General features: G+C 55.2%; 5 protein-coding genes across 5 annotated transcripts; 4 read left to right on the forward strand and 1 right to left on the reverse strand.

Moving 5' to 3' along the window:
* Positions 1-3,039: 3,039 nt before the first annotated feature.
* Positions 3,040-4,131, forward strand: B0H18DRAFT_287620 (Redoxin). Its single transcript, XM_048037422.1, has 5 exons — positions 3,040-3,325; positions 3,381-3,514; positions 3,563-3,597; positions 3,655-3,749; positions 3,801-4,131. The coding sequence occupies exons 1-5, from the start codon at positions 3,155-3,157 to the stop codon at positions 3,906-3,908; spliced, it is 543 nt and encodes a 180-aa protein (XP_047885214.1). The 5' UTR covers positions 3,040-3,154; the 3' UTR covers positions 3,909-4,131.
* Positions 4,132-5,172: 1,041 nt separating this feature from the next.
* On the forward strand, positions 5,173-7,050 carry B0H18DRAFT_1127808 (aryl-alcohol dehydrogenase; the record flags this gene model as incomplete). Its single annotated transcript, XM_048035306.1, has 15 exons — positions 5,173-5,203; positions 5,263-5,389; positions 5,444-5,480; positions 5,539-5,628; positions 5,681-5,776; positions 5,836-5,902; positions 5,964-6,001; positions 6,053-6,128; positions 6,187-6,201; positions 6,267-6,367; positions 6,421-6,515; positions 6,573-6,623; positions 6,682-6,755; positions 6,812-6,868; positions 6,965-7,050. The coding sequence occupies 15 exons, from the start codon at positions 5,173-5,175 to the stop codon at positions 7,048-7,050; spliced, it is 1,041 nt and encodes a 346-aa protein (XP_047885215.1).
* Positions 7,051-8,276: 1,226 nt separating this feature from the next.
* B0H18DRAFT_287539 (uncharacterized protein) lies at positions 8,277-9,739 on the reverse strand. The gene is made up of 4 exons (XM_048037421.1): positions 9,614-9,739; positions 9,457-9,557; positions 9,263-9,400; positions 8,277-9,209 (listed from the first exon to the last, which is right to left on the reverse strand). Exons 3-4 carry the CDS (start codon positions 9,280-9,282, stop codon positions 8,297-8,299), a joined length of 933 nt encoding a protein of 310 aa, XP_047885216.1. The 5' UTR covers positions 9,283-9,400; positions 9,457-9,557; positions 9,614-9,739; the 3' UTR covers positions 8,277-8,296.
* A 3,536-nt stretch (positions 9,740-13,275) lies between these two features.
* B0H18DRAFT_1127811 (Aldo/keto reductase) lies at positions 13,276-15,140 on the forward strand (the record flags this gene model as incomplete). Its single annotated transcript, XM_048035307.1, has 15 exons — positions 13,276-13,306; positions 13,363-13,489; positions 13,544-13,580; positions 13,635-13,724; positions 13,777-13,878; positions 13,938-14,004; positions 14,060-14,097; positions 14,151-14,226; positions 14,288-14,302; positions 14,360-14,460; positions 14,519-14,613; positions 14,674-14,724; positions 14,783-14,856; positions 14,913-14,969; positions 15,055-15,140. 15 exons carry the CDS (start codon positions 13,276-13,278, stop codon positions 15,138-15,140), a joined length of 1,047 nt encoding a protein of 348 aa, XP_047885217.1.
* Positions 15,141-16,011: 871 nt separating this feature from the next.
* Positions 16,012-18,259, forward strand: B0H18DRAFT_287756 (aryl-alcohol dehydrogenase). Its single transcript, XM_048037423.1, has 15 exons — positions 16,012-16,287; positions 16,339-16,465; positions 16,534-16,570; positions 16,628-16,717; positions 16,769-16,864; positions 16,926-16,992; positions 17,046-17,083; positions 17,138-17,213; positions 17,269-17,283; positions 17,351-17,451; positions 17,510-17,604; positions 17,660-17,710; positions 17,771-17,844; positions 17,926-17,982; positions 18,040-18,259. The coding sequence occupies exons 1-15, from the start codon at positions 16,257-16,259 to the stop codon at positions 18,123-18,125; spliced, it is 1,041 nt and encodes a 346-aa protein (XP_047885218.1). The 5' UTR covers positions 16,012-16,256; the 3' UTR covers positions 18,126-18,259.
* Positions 18,260-18,327: the final 68 nt, after the last annotated feature.

Genomic DNA, 18,327 nt, shown 5'->3' on the forward strand with positions numbered 1-18,327 from the left:
TCTGGCGTGAGTATGGTCCGTCAATCTTGTAGGCGGTTGAGGGCCAGGCTGTGGTCTTGTAGGGCCGCCCTGTACGCCTTTCCCCATTCCTTCGGGTCCGTGTCCTTGAAGTTGTATCGCTCTCCTGCGATATTGTCGATCTCCTCCGCTCCGTGGTCAATCTCCCACCTCAGCGCGAAGTGGTCCGATCCGAACGCCATGTCCCGGTCTATGCGCCAGTTCCGCGCCGTGTCGAGTTCTGTCGCCTTCGGGTTGGTGAACGTCAAGTCGAGCGTCGACTGCGTTCGGTGGTCGTGCGAGAAGTAGGTGGGTTCGCCTTTCTCGTTCTTGATCATGTAGCCCTTTTCCGTCAGCCAGTCCACCGTTTGGTCCGTCCTCGCGTTGGCCGGGTCCGCTACGCGCGACCAGAGTGGATGGTGGAGGTTCCAGTCTCCCGAGATGATGACTGGCAGCTCTGCTGGGATGTCGAGTTGCTGGAGTCTCTTCGCTGCTGACCTCGTTCCCTCCTTCTTGTCATCGTTGTAGATGTTGACGATAATGGTAGGAGGGTGCGGGGCCTGGGCGATCTCGAGCACCTGCATGTCAAGGTCATTAGCAATGTCGGAGCGTAGAGTTACTGAAAAGTCCCCTCGCCGGCGCGTGTACGCCATGGCTCTGGGACGTTTCCCCTTTGGCACTGCGGAGACTGGGAGTATCGGCGTCCAGCCCGCGGCCGCTTCCGATACTGGTCCCTTCGTGTCGTTTCCTATGTTACCCCACCACGGTTCGGTGACGAGGACTATGTCGGCCGAGTCCTCGTCTGTTGCCGTGTTGAGCAGCGCATGGATCGCTGGGTTCTGCTTGTTGGCGTTGAGTTGGAGCACGCGGATTGGTTTCGTTGTGTCTATCATACTGACGCCGCCGAGAGGCTCTCTGCTTGTTCTTTCTCTTGGTCTCGCATTCTTGCTGCGATCTGGCTTGGTGAGAGCCTACTCTCTGCGTATGCAACTGCTGCTGTGAAATCGTCGTCAGATATTGCTAGTGCGGTTTGACAGAACGATGTGTCAAACTGGGGGAAACGCTTCTCTAGCGACGCCAGGTCGTTCTTAGCCTTCTCTTGGTTGAGGGCCTCGTAACGGTTCTTGGTCCGCGCGTCCTCTTTGCGTTGTGCCTGGCTAGGCCCTGGTGCTCCCTCCGCCTGGCCCTTGTTGGCGTTTGGCGTTGACTTTGGGCCTCGTGCCTCTTTCCACCCTGGACCTGCGGAGCTGGTCTTTACCCCTTCCGGTACGCGTGACGGCTTGGACTTCGTGGTGCCCGCTGCTCTGGCCCGGCTCGCACACTCTCGCCAGTTTGCTGAGTGCGGACCGTTGCAGTTAGCGCACTTGTAATCATGCTTACACTCCTCCATGTTCGTGTCTCCGTCCGGTTTCGCACTTTCGCACTCTTTGCAGACGTGGTTCTCCTCACTGTGCGCCGTTTCACCACAGATCCGGCACTTTTCGGCTCCGTGGCAGCGCGATCGTGTGTGCCCGAAGTCCCAGCATCGCCCGCACTGTAACACCGGGGTTTGTCAGCGTAGCGTTTAACATCTGCGAACTGGCCTGCTATGGCCATGTTCTTCACTCGGTTCACCAAGTGGTCGGCGTCGGCTTGGGTTTTGAGGGCGAGGACGACGGACGAGAATGCTCTGGTCAGTAGGTCTCCCCTGTGTCTCATCCAGCGTGGAAGATCCCATACTGCCATCTTGGCGTAGTCCGGGTTCAGGCTCCGGAGTTCCGCCTCTACCTCCTCCGGAGTTGCGATATCTCCCGTGCTATCATTGTGCGTGCGGACCCCGTTTAACTGTACCTTAAACCATTTCTCGTCCGCCCGTATCCTTGTCGCTCGGTCACCTGCGAAGAATCCTACAAAACTGGGCGCGAAAGGAGCAAGCTCCCCTGCCGACAGGTCAGACCGCGTGAAGATGATGCAGTTGTTGTGGGCGTTGAACTTCACGTTCACCACCCACAGGTGTTTACTCTCGTCGCTCCCTCTGAGTATCTCGTTGATGTACTTTACGATCTCCACTTCGCTCGGCCTCTCCTTCTCCGTCGGGCTGTCCTTCATCTCCACTATCAAGCGCGTGTGATGGTGCGCCGACAGCGGGTTGAGCGACTGGCGTGGCGGTGCTCTCGGCTTCGGTTTGATGGGTTGTGAGGTCGCTACCACTGTGCGGACTGTCGGCCTGTCCCTCGTGGTTTTGGTGGTCGTCGTCCTTATGGTGGCTGTGTCGTCCTCTGAATAGATGGTGTCGGGGGTGGAGGTTGGGTTCCTGGCCTCCATGGCGTCCATCCGAGTCGCCAGTCTGTCGATCGTCTTCGCTATGCTGTCCAGTAGCTTCGTTTCGGCGCTTGCGGTGGGCGGCGTTGGCGACGCCGGCCTAGTCGTTGGGACTACCTGCGGTTCTCTCGGTTTGGTGAGTCGTTCTGCAATGGTTTCAGCGTGTTCGGTAACTGTGGTTGTGTACTCAGCATGGATGGACATCTCTTCTAAGAGGGATGCCGCGCGTCCTAGTGCCTCCTCAAGGAGGATCATATTGCGCATGCTCTCGTCTCCCTTTTTCTTCTTTGGGCTGAACAGGTCGTCAGTGTCCTCGATCATGTTCACGTCTGTGGTCTTTCTACTCGGTCTTGGGGTCGGCGACTCCATACTCGCCCTATCCTCCTCTGTCTCATTTTCCTCGATGCTATCGGTCTCATAGGTTTGTTCTATGCCTAACATGGCAGCTGCTGGTGGTTTGGGTGATCTTCTGATAGTCTTAGAGATTTTTTCGAGGACGGTTCGTCCCCGACTCGGCGTCGTCGGAATTGGCGCCGGGTTCTCAGACTTCCCTCTCGATTTTCCCTCAACCTGGTGTCCTTGGCTCTTTGGATCGCCCTCGTGCGTGCGTGTAGGATAGGGCTGATGCCTATGATCTCCACCGACCCCCTCGTGGGTCTCTTTAGCTCTACTCATCTACCGTTTTACCTCTTTTTCCGAGCGTGGGAAAAATCGAGATAGATGTGGTATGGGGAAGAGGAGCCTCACGCGATGGACGAAGGTGGCACAGGCGATCCACGGCCAATCCACGTCTATATAAACCATCTTCGCGTCTTTGCCACCCTCCCCAACTTTGTTCCCTCCGTTCATCTCTACCATGGCGTCTCTTCTCTCTACTGCCACTCAAGCCGCACATTCAGCCGCAGTCTCGCTCATGACCGCGGCAGAGGTCAAGCCTGGCTCTACCATCCCCACGAAAGTTCCGGTGAAGGAGGAGGAAGCAGCGAAAACGTTTACGCTTGAGGGAATAAAGGGAAGAAACGTATTTGTACGCTATCCGATTTTCGACATGTACAAAAGCGCGTTTAAAGTAGAATGCATAGGTCGGTGTGCCCGGAGCGTTCACTGGGACGTGCAGTGCACAGATCCCCGGATACATCAAGGCCTATGACCAGTTCAAGCAGAAGGGCATTGACAATGTCTATGTTGTTGCTGTGAACGACGTCTTCACACTGAAGTACGTTTGCTCCATTTGGGCCTGACTGTGCCTCATATGTACTCCCAGAGCATGGAAGGAGCAACTCGCCCCCGGCGGAACGCGTACGTGTTATTTCAGGTCCCCTCTGTGTGAGCGAGTGCTCATGTCTGTCATTCCAGCCATTCACTTCGTCGCGGATGATAAGGGCGCGTTCGTTGGCTCCCTCGGCATGCTCTTCGATGCGTCGGAACTACTCGGTGCGCCGCGATCGAAGGTATGTTATTCCGCAAGTAGCTTTCCAGTTCTCACATTGAGGCGTATACAGCGTTTCGTGCTTGTGACTGAGGGCGATACTGTCACTCACGTCGCCGTGGAGCCCGTCACGTCCCAGTTGACCATCTGCGCAGCGGACAAGATACTGCCTCTGCTCTAGACGAAAGACTTCCGTGTGCAGAAGATTGACCAGACACAAGTGTAATATTAGGTATGAAAGCGCAGAATAGACTGCGTCGCAGGTGACTTCAGCTTCACGCAATAAATCACCATGGGTGGTGAGTCAGGCTGTCGTTTCCAGATCTCAGCGACAACCCCGGTAGGGAAGGGAAGGGAAACTAAACTTAGACATTCCGGTATTCACATGCAGCATACAGAAGAACCTTCGGCGTATCGCAGCGCCCCGGGCGGATCACAGCTCCTCGAGCGATCGAGAGGTGACGAGACTGCAGGATTCTCCGATTCCTGAGATAAAGTGAGATATTCCCGTTACCCAACACCCTCGCTACCCACGATGCACTTCCTCTCGAATTAGATCATCTGCACCCTCCTATTGACGATTTGAGGAAACCTGGGTAAGTCGGGTCCAGGTACTCGTTGGATTGAATGCAGTCACGGAGTGCTCGTGTGATGCAAGTCGGGCGATGCCAGTGCTGTACAGACATCCATCCGGTGTCCTCGACGGCGACACCGCAGATCGTAAGTGCCGAGTCACTACTGAGTACTGAGTGCTGAGACTGACCGCATTGAAAGCACATGTCGCGGTGCTCTCACACCGTTTTGCAGCAGATGATGCACAACGTTGCTGTTGTTGTCGTGAAGCTCGACTGCCAGTGTCGCTTGTGCAGCTTCCTGTGTGGACTACAACTCAGGCTGTGCGATAAAACCGTAATTGGACATGAAGGAGATCGGCAGCGTTGACTTCAAGTTTGTCTGCGAGTTGAGTCGCGATGTCACTGTGCTTGCTTGATATCAGACACTTCTGTAACTCACAACTGAACCACAATTGAAGTCACAAACGAGTCGAGACTCGAGATTCGACGAGAACGAAACGCAACGAGCGTGTCACGTGGGCACGATGTACTGCGTCCGCTAACTTGAAGTAGTTTGTGGACAAGCTGATCGTCTTCCGCGTCGTTTGAGCGTCACATATAGCATACTGATCATTGTCGTCGGCCAGCAAGGGGATACGTACCACCGCCGGCTCCCCGGCATGCAGTCCACAGTATATGGTCACTGGTTTGCTTGCCAGCGCTCGGGCGGGAACCCACCGCCTTCGCCGTAGTTTCCCCTTCTTTAGTTGGTCATACCGGAAGCATGACGCACTAGGCCTGCAAGAAGTACTCGAGCAGTACTTAAGCCCTAGTGGTAGGATTCTCAGCATTGTCCCGATTCCGTGTCCACAGTCCTTAGAACAAGCCAATATGTCCGTCGCAAAGAAATCCGTGCCATACGGTATGTATTATCTGCAGGATGCAGGATTGTACCCACTGATGCTGTTGTGATCTACGCAGTTCACCTGGGCAAGTCCGGCCTGAAGGTATCCAAAATCATCCTCGGATGCATGTCGTACGGCAGCAAGGGCTGGCACGAGTGGGTTATAGACGACCAAGAAGAAGTCAACAAGCACATCAAATATGCGTGAGTGAAACACGACCCCTACACGACAGGTTTCCCTGACATCTTTCACGGCAGATATGATCACGGTATCCAGACATTCGACACGGCCAATGTACGTGCTGACAAGGCTGTTGTTCACCGTATGGGCGGCTGAGGGCCGTCTGCTCAAGGTATATTCCAACGGCCTGTCTGAAATCATGCTCGGCAAGGCAATTAAGGAGCTGCAGCTGCCCCGCGAGGAACTCGTTATTCTCACAAAGGTCAGGTCATCCACATTGAGCCTGTTATCAGCACCAAACTCAATATACACAGCTCTATGCCCCGGTGGGATCCAAGTACGATATGCCGCTCTTGGCGGCGAATCCCGAGGACTTCGGCATCATAAATCAGCATGGCCTGAACCGCAAGGTGCGTGTGCATCTCTCGAGAGTTCGAAAGCGCGTATACTAATGCCAAGCGGCTTGTAGCATATCTTCGACTCCGTGAAGAAGAGTCTTGAGCGCCTGCAAGTCGAGTACATCGATGTTTTACAGTGTGAGTGACGTAGATGACGATACACGCACCATGCGTTGCTCAATAGTTTGCCCACTGGCAGGCCATCGTTTCGACTATGACACGCCGATTGAGGAAACGGTTCGTGATTGTCTGGTGGCACGCTGCGAATATCATCTCATAGTGAGGCAGATGCAAGCCCTCCATGACATCGTGCAAGCGGGATACGTGCGCTACATCGGCATGAGCTCGTGCTACGCCTATCAGTGTGCGTTCTCCCAACTGCTTGCCAAACTCGATAGCACGCTAACGCAGTGCGCCCGCAGTCCATGCCATGCAGAGTGCGTGCCCTTGCCAGACTTATAGGCAAAACACGATTGAATGCTGACGTGCACATGCCGGACAGACTACGCCATCCAAAACCAGCTCACGCCATTCATCTCGATGCAGAACCTCCACAGCCTCATCTACCGCGAAGAGGAGCGTGAAATGTTCCCCACGCTCAAGGTGAGGTACCCGCTCCCCTGTTCGACTCCTTCGTTCTGATCCACACCATGTAGTTGTTCGGAGTCGGCGCGATCCCGTGGTCGCCCCTCGGGCGCGGCGTTCTCACCCGCCCGGTATCTGCGCAGACGAATCGCGGGGAGACCGATGGGTGGGTGTCCTCCGCTTTAGTCTAGTCTGCCGCTGACTCGGGCTCGGGACTGACTAGCTGGGCAGGAGCAATGAAGAATTTTGAGAGCACGTCTGACGTCGTCACCCGGTACGTTACATCCGCTGGAGCTGGAGTGCCTTCCATACTGACGTTTCTCCTCGGACAGGGTCGAGGAGATCTCGAAGAAGAGGGGCGTGAGCATGGCGCAGGTCGCGCTCGCGTGGAGCATGTCCAAGGAGGGTGAGTGTCAGCCACGGTCATGAGAGTTCTTGTATTCAGCAGGGGATTCTATGTAGCTGTCACCGCGCCGATTGTGGGCACGACGAGCCTCAAGAACCTGGAGGACATCATCGGTAGGTGTCCTCTTTCGTTTTCGAAGCGCCACGGGCGGCCAGAGGGCAGCCTTTTCGTAGGATGAAAGTTGTGCTGATGGGCTCGTGTCGCTACAGGCGCGGTGAATGTCGAGTTGACCCCGGAGGAGATCAAGTCCCTCGAAGAGCCATACAAGCCGCTTGAGGTCTTTGGGTTCGCTTGAGGACCTCAAGTCCGAGACAGGCCGCGCGCGGGTGTGGTTTGGTCGTTTCTATCTCGCGCTCCTAGGTCTGGGGATGGACAATGGGGGTCGTACGTATATGTAGTACGCAGATGAATTGCATGATTGCACAAGCAGAGTCATCAGAAACCCAGCTCACTTTAACATGTAAACACTTACTGACCGTCTGAAATTGAGACCAGAGCTCAATCGTACAAATGATCCTCGCTCAGCCTCGCCTTCTCCCCTCGTTCCTCAATCGAGTTGTACGACTGAGGTGAAAGTCTTTACGAATACGGCGCATACCATCATACTAATCACCTGTGACAGCGTTCTGACCGTGTCGCAGGTAGATCAATATATTTCAGCTTTACCACGGCTGAGCATTCCATCTCCAAAGATCAAAATAAAATTCTGCATAGGATCATGAGTGGATGTACATGTGTTCCCCGACATCAGGAATATTTCGACCCGCGTTGTGGCCACGGGGTCGTCCAATACCTTGAGACCGTACAACAGATTAGCAAAGTTGCTGAATAATGATGGTTCCATATACTCACGGACTGGACGCGACGGTGCGAGCATGCATGCATGGTGACAAGGCCGTCACTCCGCGCCGCCTCGAGGACCTTCGTCTTCTCGACCCTCGGGTTCCTCTACTTCGGCATTCGTCTGTTCAGCTAGCGTGCTAGAACGTATCACTTTCATGTCCGTTTCCCAGTTGTCGTATTCCCGTGTGTCATGGATAGTGCTGTAAGGGTTACTCAACTTTTCTTCGCAGATTGGCTTAGTCCACAGTACTACGTACGTCAGTATACCTCGTCCATGCGAGTGTGGCATCCTCTGCCTGACGAACTCGTCCCACCGATGGTACCGTTCCCGGAGTCCTGAACCCATCCCAGTAAGCTCATCGCCAGATTTCCAACTGCTGTAATCATGGTCAATGCCCAGACAGACGCCGCGCGACAGAACAGTACTGGAGAAGCGCTTCTCCCGCAGTATACTGTCCAATCGTGCCAGGACATCATCTTGCTCCATTGTTGTCAGCACTCCGTCCAAGTCGTCGACCATGTGGTCTTTCCGAAGCACCAACGTAACAGACATAGCCTGGAAGTGTTTCGAGGTGATGCGAGACAGGATATGTGGAATCCAGGGCCATTGCGCGAAGGGGTGGTACAGCAATATATCTAACCTCCACAGGTGGTCGTAGTGCGAAAGGTTGTAATGCCGTTCTGTAGGTACGAAACAATCAGCCGATTGACTGCCATATAGACAACTGAGAAAACTTTCCGACCACGGCTTCGATTGTACCATCACGAACAGGAGAATCGGGAGCAATATAGAGCACAGCCGATTCTGCAGATGTAGAACTCGCATCCAGCAAATTCTGGCTTCTGCTGGCTGCCGAGGATGGATCCAACTCCCCGTTCACCCCAATTTCGAGACTGCGCACTCGAGAAGCCCGGCTGATTTGCACGAAGAGGTCCTCGACGGCTGGTGCAACCCATACCACTCCGAGATCCTCAAGATTTGCACAGTTGAGTGGGAGAGAAGCCGGGGAGACTTGCTGTTTCTGCACGCAGTCAACATTGTAGCACCATAAGACCACAAGCCCCCGGAGTGCTGCCACGAGGCGGGACAGCTGAGTAACGCTCGACAAGGTGACATTGCGAACGATCAGAGTCTCAATGGAGCTGAACGCAGCCAGGTAGTCGATGTCCTCCGTTCGGACCGAGCCGATGGTCCATTCAGCATCCTCAATGGTGATACTCGACAACATCAGAGTCTTGCCCGCGAGCAGGGCGGCAAACGTCCCCAGGTGTCGAATTGCTTGACGTTCCCCAGGAGCGGCACCTGATATAACGACCTGTTGAATGACCTCACGGAGGCGCGGTTTTGCGCGGAGTGTCTTGAAGAGCGAGAGGACGTCCTTCCGGTCTCGGAGATGAATGCGTCGACGCAGATGGTACCACGTCAGGAAGTACCAGTCTTGGCATACGAGCGCGCAGGATGTGAGAGTAGTCAGATGTGGCTGGCCAGTTGCAGTAATGTATTTGATATCCCATCCCGCAGCTATATAGTCGATGATCCGTTCACAGACCTCCACAGGAAGCCGTGGAATCGAAGGTCCGTGAGATGAGCATTCGGACGTTGCGGCTGCACTGTGTCACTTGTGCGTAAGCCATGTCACCTGCGTCCGGACAATGATACTTACATCAACCCGTCTCCGTCCATTCCGCAGGACGCAGTATACGCTACGGCGATTCGAGAGAGCTGCCGCACTGATGAAAGTGGCAAGGAGTCGTGCACGTGTGCGATGGCCAAGCCGATCCTCGACGGTGAAGACACCTTACTACTGGCATCGTCTCAGATCACGGCTCTCCAGAAGCTAATGTGATAACACACTACCTGAGTTCCGGTACGTATGCTTGCTACTGGACAAGCCAAGATGTGCCGTCCCGGTCGTCGGTTGGCGAGTCGCTTAGTACGACTGTCTATTACTCACGACGCTGCGAGCAAAACACGACGTCAGTAAGGATTTCCGTTGGGAAAGGTGGAGTCGTACCTCGTGAGGCCGTTCAATGACTCTTGGTGCGCGCAGCTGGACGAAAAGGGGAACGCAAGGACAGCGTAGGCAATGATAGGTGATTATATATGCATCGATACGACGTAGCGCTAGCTCATCGGCGCGTATAGAAGCCTCGAACACAGATTAGTGCACGGTGTCGGAAGCAGTCCTTTGCTTTCAGTGGACACTGTGAAGTCAGCGCTAGATTAGTCCGCTATGGCTCGAATACTGTGCAAGGCAGTACTCACATTACTCGCATGCAGTCCGCGGCGAGTGCACGGAAATCGCATAGAGAGAACTGCTCTCTCTGGGCGCAGTGCGCCTGAGTCTGGTGAGCGCGCGCGAGTGTCCGAACCTTGAGCTTCTTGAATGAACACTTATCGATAATCAAGGTGGACCACATAGACGTGGGATCGAGGCTGCGCAGCGTTATAAACCGAGGAAGGGACACGCGGGCTAGGCTTGCATCCGATTCAGTGCCAGCCAGGGACTATGGTGCATCGCATCTACACAGCATGCGTCGCACCAGTTCATTCGGCCACCTACACATCAAGAGATGAGCACTGTGCGGTCGCGAGTCCGACGCGACACTCCCTGCATGATGAGGAATGCGGACCCTCATACATACCTGGCCGATGCCCATCCTCTCCATGCCATATTCTATCTCCTCGAGAAACGGTACAGCGTTGAACACGCGACCACCCCACTTGACATTGTCACTCATGTCTTCGGCGTAATCGCTGTACACGCTCCACGCAGGGCCACTGGCAGCCGGCGCGAATGAGAGAGGCGGGCTCGGACGTCGATGCCTGCTGTCTGAGCCCGTCTCCGCGCGCGCGATGCTGTGCATATAAGCAAGCTCAAGAGCTTGCTTCGGCCTGTCTGTCATCGCAGTCAACTAGTCGCCGTCGTGTTCATAGATGCGTCTACTCCCCTCCAGTCGTGGCCCTCTACGTTCGAATGAGACAGAATGAAACGCGTTACCCAACTCTAAGCCCGAGTACACCGCCTGCACCCGCACGCTATTCGCCCCGCCCCCGCCCCCGCTCCCAGGTCGAGCGTGATGGGGACGTTCTTTAGGGACCCCAACGCGAAATGCAAAGTGAAGGTCAGTGTTGAATGGACACACGTTCCAAGGGTGGACGAGATGTAGTGCCGTGAACGCGAACGATGGCCGCGCAGCGGCGTAGCATCTACATCCAGCGAAGGCGACCTGAACGAAGCCTAAACGAAACCGATTTGAGTATATCTCGAGTGGCACCGGATTACATGCCAGCAATACGCTCACCCGTGCATGGACTAACACCTCAAAATTCAAGTAGATCAAGTAGATGAAGGACTGTATCTGTCATGCGCATATATGTTAAATGGGTCTGTCAGGCATATATGCTCGGATGTGGCATACCTCAATCTACCGGGTTATAAGTACGCTGAAACAAGAACAACCGCATTCAGTTCTCGGTCATGATTCCGACGCGGGTCGCAGCTTCAACATTGCCAGATACTGCGCAAGGTAAGGGGATGTAACTTAACGAGTACCCTGCCACAGGACCCAAAGCCCGAGTCAGTACCAAGTCAGCACCACGAATTGAATCTTGGCAGTAGGCGATGACTTCACTAGTATCGCTGCTTTGAACTTCCCCTGTGGTGGCTGGAAATGATGTCAATTGAGGCGGTCACCAGGAAATAATGATAGAGCAAACTAAAGCTGTGTCCGCTCGTAGAAGCATACGAGAACGACGCAGTAGGCTACATGTTGTCCTCCGGCCCGTCCTCGATCATCTGCGCGTAGTCTTCGTAGCTCGTAAATGTTGGTGAGCGCAGCTTCTTTTACCTGCCCTTCTTGCCGTCTTCCTCTGTCCTCTTTCGTTTCTTGACCGACTGGTCCGCGTCTATACCGCCCCATTCTTCCTCCTCCTGGTCAGACGTGTCCGAGCCGTCATACTCAACGAGACCCATGTCGGCGTCAAGCGGGATTAGATCCTCCTCCTCCTCCTCCTCCTCCTCCTCCTCCTCCTCCTCCTCCACGAGCTAAAACGCGTCCTCGACTCCGAACGGTCCTGCTCGCCCTCCGCAGAGTCCGCTGAAGAGACGCCCGAGTCGCCTAGCGTGGTGGGCGCCCCCGGGCCGAGCGCTAGCGCCCAGCGCGCCAGGCTGCCACCACGACTCGACGATGACCAGGACTCGGGCAGCCACCACGACCACCCGCCCGCGCGGCAAGACTGCACTCGCATCGTCCCAAAGGACACGCGAGCTCAAATCGCCAGAAACTGTCTGGCTGAACTACCGCGAGTTCAGCTATGTAGCAGCGCGGCCGACAGACCCTCTGGCGACGCAAGATCGTCGAATCCTTCCCCTCCTACCCTTCTCCCTCGCTTCCGCGCTCCTCTATTGAACCCGGGAGGCCTTTCTCTCGACTCTGGCGACATCTATTTGACGGCCCGCGGCTCTGGCAACACGGAACATGGCACTCTCGTGCCGTGGGACGACCTCTAGGTCGTCCCCCCAACTGTGCAAGGCGGCACGACGGACGCGCATTACCGCACGGTCGACGTGCCCCGTTCATCTACTCATGAACGATCGCATAGTGGGTACGCTGAGCCTATCGCTCGACGTACACGCTACCGACCAGCACAGACGGTCGAGAAGTGAAGGTACGCCCTTTATGTACGTAAGTAGCACGAGGCCGTCCGGGTTTGTACTATCACAATGCTCCCTATCGACGCACGGTACTGCTGTGATAGCCTTGAGGCCTTGAGGCCCGGGATACAGTCAAGATACGCATCCGCGTCTCGCTCATCGAAGGGGACACTTACCGTGAGGCTGCGTGCCATCTGACCTTCTGACTCTATTCAACGTACAACTTGAACGTTTGATCGTTTGAACCTCGAGCGACTCGGGACACTTCCGAGTCAGTGGACTTAACAAGCGCCCTTGTTGAGAGGCCGGAGGAGGAGGAGAACAGACCCCTGTTTCCCTTGCTCGTACACCCAAGGCTTTCAAATATTGGTCGATTTTCATTCATTTCACACTTGCTTCGCTTTGTGTGCTCGCTGTCACTTGATATCATGTCGTACAGGATGTTGCCCAACTCCATTGACGCTAAGCTTATGCTCCATCGCCTACCACCCCACCCCTAGCAATCCAAATCCTCAAAAGCCCGCTCGAGGGTAGCAAAGGAAGGAAAGTAGTAAAGGGGACTCGTCGCGACGCACTGCCGGGCACCGACACCACTCAACGCAAACGCGCGAGCAAGGGATCAATCGATCACTGCCACCTGTGGCGGCATTCCGAGTCCGAGTCTGAATCTCTGATTCGTAAGTCAAGAAATCAAGATCCAATGCAGTGCAGCGTCGATCACTTACTGAACTACACTCCCGCGTCGTTTGAGTGTCGGAACAGTTTGGTTATCCTCGGCGAACAGCAAAGGACGCGTACCACAGTTGGCTCGGCATGCAGTTCACAATCATCATTTGCTGGCTTGATCGTCGGGCGGGCACCCACTGTCTTCGCCGCCCGTCCCTCTCTGCTTAGTCATACCGGAAGCATGCACCAGGCCTACCAGAAGTGCCCCGGCGAGCAGTATTTAAGCCCCTCGTGGGGAGGTACCCAGCATCGACCCCATTCCCCCTCTAACTATCCCCTCTGAACATTTCAACATGTCCGTCGCAAAGAAGACCGTCCCATACGGTGTGTTTGTATCCGCAGAATGCTAGATTGTACTAATGCTGCCATGTTCTATATAGTTCGCCTGGGCAAGTCCGGCCTGAAGGTATCCAAGATAATTCTCGGGTGCATGTCGTACGGCAACAAGGGCTGGAGCGAATGGGTTATCGACGACCAGGAAGAAGTCAACAAGCACATCAAATTTGCGTGAGTGGGACACGGCCCCTGCACGACGGGCTGCGCTGACATCCTTCACGGCAGATATGATCACGGAATCCAGACTTTCGACACGGCCAATGTATGTCCTGACGTTACTCGATGTACAGACGACTGAGAGCCGTCTGCTAACAAGGTGTACTCCAACGGCCTATCTGAGATCATGCTCGGCAAGGCGATCAAGGAGCTGCAGCTGCCCCGCGAGGAGCTCGTTGTCCTGACAAAGGTCGAGTCGTCCAGATTGAGCTGGTCATTGGCGACGTGCTAACTATACATAGGTTTACTTCCCGGTGGCCCCCAAGCACGACATACTGCTCTACGGGGCAAACCCCGCGGAATATGGCATTATCAATCAGCAAGGGCTGAACCGCAAGGCATGTGTGCATCTCTTGGGACCCGGAGTTCCGAGGCGCATACGCTGACGCCAAGCGGCTTGTAGCACATCTTCGACTCTGTGAAGAAGAGTCTGGAACGCCTGCAAGTCGAGTACATCGATGTCCTCCAGTGTGAGTGCCATAGCAAATGACGCGTTCGTTGATTGGAGTTGAATGGGCTGGTTAGGCCATCGGTTCGACTCTGGGACCCCGATTGAGGAGACGGTTCGTAATCATCCCGTGGCGTACCGCGGATGTGCACTCACATGATGCTGCAGATGCAAGCCCTCCACGACGTCGTGCAAGCGGGATACGTGCGCTACATCGGAATGAGTTCCTGCTACGCCTATCAGTGTGCGTAGACCAACTCCCTCTAACCGCTCGAACAACACTGACCGCACAAACATTCCCGTAGTCCACGCGATGCAGAGTACGTGCACGCCGATAAGGCAAGACGCGCTAACTTGCTGACTTGCCTCGCTGACAGACTACGCCATCCAGAACAAGCTCACGCCCTTCATCTCGATGCAGAACCACCACAGCCTGATCTACCGCGAGGAGGAGCGCGAGATGCTCCCCACCCTCAAGGTGCGACTCCCGCGAGTGCTCCCTGCATGATCCCTTCTTCCTGACGCGCCCCACACAGTTGTTCGGCGTCGGCGCGATCCCGTGGTCGCCCCTGGGCCGCGGTGTTCTCACCCGCCCGCTATCTGTGCAGACGAAGCGCGGGGAGACCGACGGGTGGGTGTCCTCCGCTTTTTACCGTGTATCTTACTTCTTCACTGACGCGGGTCTCGCTAGCTGGGCGGGACCGTACAAGCAGTGGGCGGGCACGTCTGATATCGTGAACCGGTACGGCACACTGCTGAGACTGAGCCTGGTCCATCCGTGCTGACGGAATTTCACTTAGGGTCGAGGAGATCTCGAAGAAGAAGGGCGTGAGCATGGCGCAGGTCGCGCTCGCGTGGAGTATGTCCAAGGATGGTGAGTGTCAGGCGCGGCTGTGAGGGCGCCCGTACTCACCAGGGGATTCCACGCAGGCATCACTGCGCCGATTGTGGGCACGACGAGCCTCAAGAACATGGAGGACCTCATCGGTGAGTGCCCTGTTTCGCTTTCCGGGTGCCCTGGGCGGTCAACTGGCTGCGGACTTGTTGTGCTGATGGGTCTGTGTTGCTGCAGGCGCGGTCAACGTCGAGCTGACTTCGGAGGAGATCAAGTCCCTCGAGGAGCCGTACAAGCCGCTGGAGATCTTCGGGCACGATTGAGATCTCAGGACAAACCCGGCGCGGATGCGGCTCACTCTTGTCAGTCTCGGACTCCCAGTGTCACTGTATATGCAAATCGTGGTAGTATGTATTTGAGAAGGCTCGCATGTTTGTAGATCTACTAGAAACCCAGTTCATCATATAATGCGTTGTTTCGATGGAGTGCTCACGATAACACTACGTGCCTCAGGTCAGAGTCGGATCTCAGACTGAAAGATTATGGTGAATTCGCACATTGTATTCGATGAAGGGTTCGCTACGTCCGGCGCCGGGCGGGGAAACTGCGTCGCGTTGATCACGTGGGCGCGACTCAGTCCTGAGGTTGTCCAGGAGAGCTTCTTCATACCAACCTTGAGCGTGAACCCTCCGTCTCGAACTCTATCACGAAGTCTGCCCGGATGTTGTCCTGGTCAAATCAATGGTTGGAAGGCTGGGGAATGTAAAGACGTGGTCTACTGCCAGCTCGGATTCGTAGGTATGAAGTTGTGACGCTGAAGTGTGTACTACTATTGCGGTTATCGGTGGGCACCCACTCGCATCACCTCGGTGTCAATCACTCATCTCTGTCACCAGGAGCTTGTTCTGGGAGTGTTCTAGTAGACTCCCCGTTTATTGGTGGGAAAGCCTTATACCCATTTGGGCTCTCGTAGAGTCGGAAGGAGGGAGGATGTGCTTGATATCATGCAGACAAACACTTGGTTGTGCCGGAAGAGGCCTAGTGAGTTGTCTGAACAGATATGGGTGCATTCATGAGCCTGGTCCGTGGGCATGCAATCAGTGGTAACGAGGATGTACTAAGTATACTCAGTTTACTGGCCACGATATATATCAGCTCTGGTCACGCTCCCCGGATGGCTTCGCATCGGACTATGACCTAGTTCGTAGACACCTGCCCACACACCAGAAGCAGCAACAGCCCGCGCACTCTACTGATTTGTGCCGTGCAAGGCCTGATCCCTCCATCCGGATGGATGTCCTTCGACACCATGTCTGATCTGAAGCCATGGGATTTGAGGTTCAGACATCTCCGCCTATAACCGGGTTTTCCAGAGTTTTCCCTTCATATCCAGCTACCGACGACATCAGTTGCACTCTGCTCAGCCTCTGACCACCACCATGTCTCTCGAGAACAAGTCTATGCCTTACGGTGTGTCCCTCTCTGCGGGTGCTCTAATCACTACTCACTACTGGTATACAGTACGCCTGGGAAAGTCCGGTCTGAAAGTATCGAAGATCATCCTGGGATGCATGTCGTACGGCAGCAAGGGCTGGAGCGAGTGGGTCATCGACGACCAGGAAGAAGTCACCAAGCACATCAAATACGCGTCAGTTGAGAGCGGGCCTTGCTCCAGTAATTGCGCTAGATATTTAGCTGATCGTGTCGGTGCGCCAGATATGACCATGGGATCCAGACATTCGATACGGCAGATGTGCGGGTTACAGCCGAAATATGCGCCGTGCAAGCAACTGACGATGCATGGCTGTAGGCGTACTCGCATGGCCTCTCTGAGGTCATGCTCGGCAAGGCTATCAATGAACTCAAGCTACCCCGCGAGGAGCTCGTCATCCTCACAAAGGTCAGACCACCCAAGCCGAGTCACCATCCTCAAGCCGCTGACTGTCTGCAGATTTACTTTCCGATAGCGCCTGAGTACGACATGAACATTTGCTACATGAAACCCGAGGACTTTGGTGTGATTAACCAGAAGGGCCTCAACCGCAAGGTACGTGTACTGGCACCCTAGACACAAGCCGGCACATATACCGACGACATACGCCCTCTAGCATATCTTCGACTCTGTGAAGAAGAGCCTTGAGCGCCTGCAGGTGGACTACATCGATGTCCTTCAGTGTGAGTGCCATCAGGGTTCAACATCGCGGCTTGACGAAGGTCGGGCAATGCAGGCAATCGGTTTGACTACGACACGCCTATCGAGGAGACGGTATGTACGAGGCTCACGATACGGTATGAGCTAGTCTTACCATCGAACCTGTAGATGCAAGCCCTTCACGACGTCGTGCAAGCTGGCTACGTGCGATATGTCGGCATGAGCTCGTGTCATGCTTATCAGTGTGCGTAGACTGATTTATCTGACTGCGTCTAGCAGCCTACAGCTAACACCCACAGTTCACGCGATGCAGAGTACGTACCCTCGGCTTACTCTCAAATAGAACACATCTCAACGCTGAGATCGTACCTGCGCCGACAGACTACGCCATCCAGAACAAGCTTACGCCGTTCATCTCGATGCAGAACCACCACAGCCTCGTCTACCGAGAGGAAGAACGCGAGATGTTCCCCACACTCAAGGTGCCGTTCTCCCCCGTCAGGCCGTCTAGATCCCTCCGTTCTGACGGTCTGCGGGTAGATGTTCGGCGTCGGCGCGATCCCGTATTCGCCCCTCGGCCGCGGCACCCTCACTCGCCCACTCTCCGCGCAGACGAAGCGCGGAGAGAATGACGTGTCAGTGCCGCTTCCTCGTTCCGCAGTAGCTCGTGCTTACCTAGCCGTCCCGCAGTTTCATAGGACCCTACTCGACATGGGCGGGCACCCCTGACATCGTTATTCGGTACGTTACTCCGACACAAACATGCTGTTCCTCGTTGATGTGTATACATGACGTATGCAGGGTGGAGGAGCTCGCGGGCAAGAAGGGGGTGAGCATGGCCCAGGTGGCGATTGCGTGGAGCTTGGCGAAGGACGGTGAGTGCTTATCACTGATCACCCCATTGAGTCTGGCGGGGTATTCGTAGTGTTGATGTGGACGCGCTTTCTGCGTTGCAGACGTGACGGCGCCGATCGTGGGCGCGACGAGCCTGAAGAACCTCGAGGACATTATCGGTGAGTCATAGCTGCCCTGCGCGTGGTGCAGTGAGTGCTCATGACTGGCGGACGCAGGCGCGATCAACGTGGAGTTGACTCCGGATGAGATTAAACACCTTGAGGAGCCGTACAAGCCGCTGGCGGTTTGTGGCCATGTCTGAGGGGATGAACATCTAAGTTGAAATCTCGACGACCGGTTCAATGTTGTGCGTGATGTATGTAACTGATACAATGAGGGCAACAGGTGGCTTGTAAGTAAATGGATGAATGCAGGCATTCCCTGCGACTGTGCACGAAACATCAAGTTGCACGTCGATAGGATCCTGAGGGACTAGACGTCCGAGCTTCCCTGTGAATTTGTTC

This window comes from Fomitopsis serialis (genome assembly GCF_022376445.1).
Source record: "Fomitopsis serialis strain Sig1Antser10 chromosome Unknown B0H18scaffold_274, whole genome shotgun sequence".
Lineage (NCBI taxonomy): Eukaryota > Fungi > Basidiomycota > Agaricomycetes > Polyporales > Fomitopsidaceae > Fomitopsis > Fomitopsis serialis.